We start from the raw sequence: 7,853 nt of genomic DNA, 5'->3' as shown, positions 1-7,853 counted from the left end.
TGTGTACCATTGTCTGTGAATACAATCACTCTCTTGTGCCATCGTGGAACGTTGGAAACGCGGAACATTACCTCAATGATTGGCGCCATTGGTCTGCTCCGGCTCTACAGCTACGACATTTTGGAATTTGATACACTACGGCATTCTGACAACATCTATGACTTGTGGCTACAATCGGTTTGGAATCGACATCATACGGGAGATTGTAGCATAGAATACTGAGTCTGGACGACTTTCTGTTTGCACAGGTAAGCTTTATAAACTCAGTATATGTCTGCCGAAGCATATTTCGCATCGATACTAACACAACAATCTCGACCCTACGACCATTCGGGAACCTGCGTGACGAATAACGACGGAGACTCACCATATACTGAAGTGCTCAAGATCAACTACTACCGAGGAGCTACAACAAGGCAATTGGTGCTACGTCAATTGGGGTTACAAACTGGTTTTGCCGCTGGACTTGACCTACCTTATCTTCAATTCAATTTGGAACGGGTAAACGGATGTTTGTGCCAGATACACTGAATCGGCACGTCTTCCTGTTTCCACAGGTAAGCTATTATATTCAGTATATGTCTCGGCCGAAGCCAATTCTGGAACGATACTAATTACACGATTTCGACATTCACCTATCTACCTGTTCGAGCAACTTAATTGCTGTTGGGAGCGTGACTGGAACGAATTGCACCACACTGGACCTGACTACGACTAGATGACAATTGATGCCTTTTTTACATACGAATTCTGCGACAACATAAAGTATTTCTGGACATCAGTATAGCAGCACGCCTGAAGAAGAGGTGGCGCAACGGGTTTTCTGTCCAGGTAAACTATTTTAACAGTATATGTCTCGAAGCAAGGGCTCAGATATACACCTGATTAAATCAAATTCATCCTCTTCGAATGATTGTGCGTGATTTTCTGGCTGAGTAAATTGTGATTATCTCGAATCATAATTGTATAATTGGCTCCTTATCTTTGGAATTTATTGGCAAGGTTGGCCTGCCCAGCTGTTAGTTTCTCCAGGTGAGACAACAGTATATGTCCAGCCGTGGCTTGACACTTTTGATACTACATAAATCCTACCTTTCCTTTTTGGTAAATCGTGTGACAATATTTTCGGAGTTGTTTGAGAACATCGAGCGATTGACGCAGTAGTATTTCGAACAGTTTGTGCTTGGGACATCACGCAACAGTTTTCCAGCTTGGTAAATTAACCTTGGACAGTATATGCCCTGTCGAAGTAAGGATCTACTGCGGAAGTCTACATTGCAATTTGTATATTTTCTAACAATCGCTCTGAGTCACAACATGACGGCGACAACGAAAAGGAAGACAACTTCGCTGAAGGTGCTGATGACCAAGTTGGGAGAGTACCAAAGTTCTTTCAACGACATTTGGGAATTCGTGGAAGACGTTCCAGCCGACGCCGTAGCTTTCGATATGTCCATCCGGATAGAGCGATTAGACGAACTGAGGGAGAAGATAGAGAACACTATTATCGAAGTGAAGTCACACTCCAGCTACAGCGAAGAGAAATACCCCATCGATAGCAGAAGGAAAGATTTCAGCGTGCGCTTCTACAAGATGAAGGCTTTCCTCATGGATCAGTTGAAGCAACTACAGGAGCCTACACCTATATTAGATCGGTCATTTCATGCAGGAGAATCATCAGTAGGGGGTAGTTTAGATCACGCTCGCTTACCGCAGATTAGGTTACAGGTTTTCAATGGAGACATTAATGAATGGCTCAGCTTTCGCGATCTGTTCACCTCACTAATTCACTGGAGAACAGATTTGCCTGAAATAGAAAAATTTCATTATTTGAAGGGGTGTCTCCAGGGTGAGCCAAAGGGCTTAATAGATCCGATCCAAATTACTAAGACCAATTACCAGGTTGCCTGGAACCTGTTAGTTGAGCGGTACAGCAATAGCAAACAGTTGAAAAAACGGCAGGTGCAGATTCTTTTCGATCTACCCGTTCTTGCTAGGGAGTCAGTAGCTGATTTACACAAACTCGTCGACAGTTTCCAAAGAGCTGTACAAACACTCGATCAGATAATTCAACCAGGAGACTACAAGGACCTTCTTCTGATCAACCTGCTAATTTCGCGTCTGGATCCTACAACAAGACGAGGTTGGGAGGAATTCTCATCGAGCAAGGACCAAGAAACACTTAAGGATCTGACTGGGTTTCTTCAGCGACGAATCGGAGTACTAGAAGCAATACCACCACGACAAGTGGACATCCGGGCGATGCAAAGGCATGCAGTTTCATCATCAACGCAGAAACCAAAGGCAATCGCAGTGAAAACTAGCTTTAACACTGTTCAGGAGTCCAGTAAAGGTTGCGTTTGCTGCTCGGCGGACCATTTTCTCTTTCAGTGTCCAGTATTTCAAAAAATGACGTCATCTGACAAGGAGGCATTGTTACGTGCTCATGGCCTCTGCCGTAATTGCCTTAAACAAGGTCATCAAGCAAAGGATTGTCGTTCAAAATTCTCGTGCCGAAAATGCAGAGGGCGCCATCACACGCTAGTTTGCTTTAAACCTGAGAGAGATGGAAATGGGGCTGCGAACACTTCTACAAATACCAGTAACCTTCCTGCCAAGCTACCACAAGGCACGTCATCAAATCATCCTCAGATGGTCAACATGGCGATATCTGATGCCACAGTATCCAACTCTGCTCGATGTTTTTCGTCTCAGGCATTGCTAGCTACAGCAGTGGTGATCATCAAAGATGATTACGGAAATCAGTTTCCGGCGAGAGCCCTTTTAGACTCCGGATCGGAGTGTAACTTCCTCACCGAACAAATGAGCCAACGTCTGAAGGTGACTAGGAATACGGTGGACATTTCCGTCCTAGGAATAGGCCAATCGGCGGCCAAGGTTAACCAGCGTGTCCGAGCTGTGGTGTGCTCAAGAGTTTCAAGCTACTCTCGTGAGTTCAATTTCTTGGTTCTTCGAAGAGTGACCGCAAATCTTCCCACTACATCAATTGATCCCATAGGGTGGAAGATCCCAGACGGAATCGAACTGGCTGATCCAACATTCTTTATTTCAAGAACTGTGGACTTGGTGCTAGGCGTTGAAGCATTTTTTGATTTCTTCGTGACGGGTCGGCAGTTACCATTGGGGGATCAGTTACCAATCTTGACCGAGTCAGTATTTGGATGGGTCGTTTGCGGAGGAACTTCACTTTCAAGTCAAACGCCGATCACATGCCATATATCGGCATCCAAAGAGTTAGAAATGATGGTGGCTCGATTTTGGTCCTGTGAGGAAATCGAGTTGTCAAGGACATATTCTCCAAAACAAACCCGCTGTGAACAACTATATGTAAACACCGTTCAACGTGACACAGACGGTCGATATACTGTATCCATTTTGAAGGATGGAGACGAATTCAAGTCTTTAGGTGAATCTCATGATATCGCAATTCGACGTCTCCAAGGAACAGAGCGACGACTGGCAAAGGATGCCAGACTACGAGAGCAGTATACAGCATTTATGGAAGAATATTTGGCATTAGGGCACATGCAACCTGTAGACGACACTCACGATGCGGTAAAGCGATGCTATTTACCGCACCACCCGGTGATAAAGGAGGCGAGCACCACCACAAAGCTTCGCGTCGTATTCGATGCTTCTAGTAAGACGACTACAGGGGTCTCATTGAACGATACTTTGCATGTTGGGCCCGTTATACAAGAAGACTTACGGTCTATAATTCTGCGCTGCAGAACAAAGCAAGTTATGCTGGTGTCTGATATCGAAAAAATGTTCAGGCAAATCAAGGTTTTACCAGAAGACAGGCCATTGCAGTGCATACTATGGCGAAAGCATCCAACTCAAGATGTTGTGACGTACGAACTTGGAACAGTGACGTACGGAACCAAATCAGCGCCGTTTTTGGCCACAAGGACGCTGCAACAGCTGGTGGCGGATGAGGGACAATGTTTCCCACAGGCAGCGAAGGCTATTCTTGAAGACACGTACATGGATGACGTGATTACAGGAGCTGATACGATTGAAGAGGCGACAGATCTACGGAAGCAACTCGTAGAGATGCTGCAATGCGGAGGATTCCGCCTGCGAAAGTGGGCTTCAAACGAAGCAGCAACATTGCAAGGGTTGACCCAACAAGAACTTGCATATCCGGATACAACAGGGATAGAATTAGATCCAGATTTCGCAGTTAAGACCTTGGGACTTACGTGGGTTCCATCAGCAGATGAATTTCGGTATCAGTTCAAACTTTCAGACTTGGACGTTAGTGAATCAATTACCAAACGTAAGATTTTGGCATCGGTAGCAAGTTTATATGATCCTCCAGGCTTGCTAGGACCTGCGATCACGATGGCCAAGATCTTTCTCCAAGAACTATGGACATGGAGGAGCGAAGATGGGCATAAACTCGATTGGGATGACCCAGTACCATCAACGGTGGGTGAGCGTTGGCGTAAATTCTACGAACTGCTACCAATGCTGAATCAAATTCGCATCAGCCGATGCGCAGTCATTCCAAAGTCAGTCTCACTACAACTTCACTGTTTCTCGGATGCTTCTCAACGTGCTTATGGGGATGCATCTATTTACGTAGTCAGGATGCAGAAGGAACAACAACTATTGAACTCCTAACATCAAAATCTAAAGTGGCGCCGTTGAGGTGCCAGACTATCCCTCGGTTGGAGCTCTGTCGAGCCCCTCTCAAGCCACAATTATCCGAAAATGTTCAACAGTCCCTCAAAGATGATGTCGCAGCGTATTTTGGACAGACTCGACTTGCGTATTGCGTTGGCTTCAAGCACCACCCCTCACTTGGGCACCTTTCGTCGCCAACAGGGTTGCCAAAATCCAGGCAATCACGGAACATTTTCAGTGGCGTCACGTAGCGGGTGTTCATAATCCAGCAGATCTGATATCCCGTGGGCTATCTCCAGAGCAACTAATACGGAACCGATTTTGGTGGAATGGGCCAAATTGGTTAGAAGATGATGAAAGCGAGTGGCCTATAATGATTGATTCAACAGAGGAAGACGATAAGCTGATCGAAAAACGTACAACTACAGTAGCAGCAACAACAACTTCGGCAAAAAACTTTATCGACACGTACATCAGTAAATTTTCTAATTATACAAATCTCTTACGATGCACTGCAGTGTGGCAACGATTGATAAGGCGTCTACAAAATCGTTTGGTTGGAGATTCCAAGAGAACGCTCACTTGTTCGGAATTCCGAGTAGCAGAAAATACCCTCATTCGTTTGGTTCAACACGATTCCTTCCATGAGGAGTGCATTTCAATTGCAAATCGAAGGCTGGTCTCTAGAAAATCACCTTTAAAGTGGCTTCATCCGTATCTTTCCGAAGATCAGCTTCTACATGTTGGCGGAAGGCTTATTCATTCAAACGAACCCGAAAGTACAAAGCATCCATTGGTCCTGCCGGCACACCATCAGTTTACAAGACTGCTTATGGAACATTATCATCGCCTTTTATTGCATGCCGGACCTCAACTTCTACTCACCACTGTTCGTTTAAGGTTTTGGCCTTTGGGAGGTAGGAATATGGCTCGTCAAGTTGTTCACCACTGCGTTACGTGCTTCAGGGCAAAACCAACACCAGTGCGGCAATTTATGGGTGACTTACCGCCGTGCAGGGTCACTGTATCTCGTCCTTTTTCTAAGACGGGCGTAGACTACTTTGGGCCAATATATGTAAGGCCTGGTCCACGACGTGCTGCTGTGAAAAACTACGCTGCCCTATTCATTTGTATGGCGACAAAGGCGGTTCATTTAGAACTCGTATCGGATTTATCCACTGACCGATTTCTGCTAGCACTACGTCGGTTCATGGGTAGAAGAGGCAAGTGTACTGATATATTTAGCGACAACGGCACCAATTTTGTTGGGGCGAGAAATAAACTGCAAGAGCTTTTCCTATTGCTAAATGACGAACATCACCAACAAGCAATTTCCAACTATTGCACGAACCAAGGCGTACGGTGGCATTTCAGCCCACCGATTGCTCCCCATTTTGGTGGATTATGGGAGGCAGCGGTCCGATCTGCAAAGCATCATTTACTGCGCGTTGTAGGAGAAGATCCATTGAACCCTGAGGAATGTCAGACACTGTTGGTTCAGGTCGAAGCATGTCTGAATTCTCGGCCAATTACACCGCTTTCAGATGATCCCAGTGATTTGGAACCACTGACGCCAGGGCATTTTTTAATAGGCGCGTCACTGCAGGACCTTCCAGAACACGATTGGCAGGGCATTCCAACAAACCGATTAGATTATTACCAAAAGCTCCAACAGAAGTTTCCAGTCTTTCTGGACTCGATGGCGTAAGGAATATTTAAGCCAACTGCAAGGACGTACGAAACGGCTGGGCCCGATAGCAAACATCGAAGTAGGCAGACTGGTGGTAATTTGCGATAAAAATCTACCACCAATGCGGTGGAAAATGGGGAGAATCCATGAAATTCATCCAGGGCAAGACGATGTTGTACGAGTCGTGACACTAAAGACGAAAGATGGGCTGCTTAAACGACCTGTGGAAGGGATTTGTCTATTACCTAGGTTGGAGAACACTGAAACTGGCAATCTACAAGGAAATTGACCTGCATGCTTTCTTACAATCGAGATGATGTCATACCAGTCTTTCGAAGAGGAAGTGTTTTTATTATCATTTCAGAAATTATTGTAATTTCAGGGTGGGTGAGGATGTTTGTTTGCGTAGTACCCACCCAATTACAACCCTGTTGTGCAACCGGCGAACGGTCAGCTTCTCGATAGCCAGACAGTTGTTTACATCTGATATACCATTGTTCTTCACGGACTGTACTCTACCGGTGCAGCGATCGTCGATAGGTATATAATTGGATAGAGGTATCTAACCACGGAAGGCTCTGCGCTATGCATCGTATTGGGATGAGAGTCTTTAGAGAGACTAAGCATATGGAGATTTGGGCTAGAGTCGAATGATAGGGAGATTAGAGAAGACGGCCAGTTGGAATGTACATAGGTCAGAGAAGATTAGTTAGTTGCAAAGAGGTCGTCGGGAAATCTGTATCGCTTGCTGATATGCATGAAGAATTGTGTAGTTTGTAATTAAAGTAGTTATAATGTCGGGAAATAAATGTAGAGTGTGGACTGAATTAGTGTAAGAATAAACTGTTTTACGGGAATAAAGTGTACATTTTCTGGTATAATCGAGTTGTGCGAGTGGTATGCTTAGTGAAAGAAGAACCATTAAGACAATCATTTACAAGACAAGGATTATTGTTTCCCTCTGAAGCCATATTGGGCAGTGTTCATTTCATACCACCCATCTGTGAGTCCAAATTACGTGTTGGTGTTCTGGCGATCATCATTTAGTTCCGCTGAATCGAAGGTAGATAGGACCAGGCCCAACATAGGGGTTATCACGCCTATCTAGAGAGTAGGAGGTTGAGGGTTCGAGTCCCTCCAAGACACGTGGATTCTTTTTCGCAAATTTCATATCAATTTGTCCATTTCGAAACATGTGCTGTACATATGCACAGCCAAGATATTTAACAAAAAAAATTTGCTTAAGTGTTTTTTTTAATTGAAAATAAGTTTAACGCTCAAATACCTTTGGAAATTTCTTCGAAAATTCTTTTATAAATTCCTTCAAATAAGAATTCTTTCCGGAATTATTCTTGTATGAGTTTTGTATAGTTTATTGAAGGAATTTCCTAAGGACCTCCTGGAGGAATTTCTGAAAAAAAATTCCTCCTGGAGAAATTTCCGACTCAATTCTTGAAAGAATAACCGGAACATAACCTGAAAACATTTTCTAACAGATTTTTTAAATGAA

The 7,853-nt window shown here is 44.5% G+C and overlaps 1 protein-coding gene across 1 annotated transcript; it reads left to right on the top strand.

Moving 5' to 3' along the window:
* Nucleotides 1-1,317: 1,317 nt before the first annotated feature.
* Nucleotides 1,318-4,650, top strand: LOC134204615 (uncharacterized). The gene has a single exon (XM_062679412.1). The coding sequence runs from the start codon at nt 1,318-1,320 to the stop codon at nt 4,648-4,650; it is 3,333 nt and encodes a 1,110-aa protein (XP_062535396.1).
* Nucleotides 4,651-7,853: the final 3,203 nt, after the last annotated feature.

This window comes from Armigeres subalbatus, unplaced genomic scaffold (assembly GCF_024139115.2).
Source record: "Armigeres subalbatus isolate Guangzhou_Male unplaced genomic scaffold, GZ_Asu_2 Contig750, whole genome shotgun sequence".
NCBI lineage: Eukaryota > Metazoa > Arthropoda > Insecta > Diptera > Culicidae > Armigeres > Armigeres subalbatus.
Note: the sequence above shows the minus strand (reverse complement) of the source record. Positions and strands in the feature narration are given on the sequence as shown.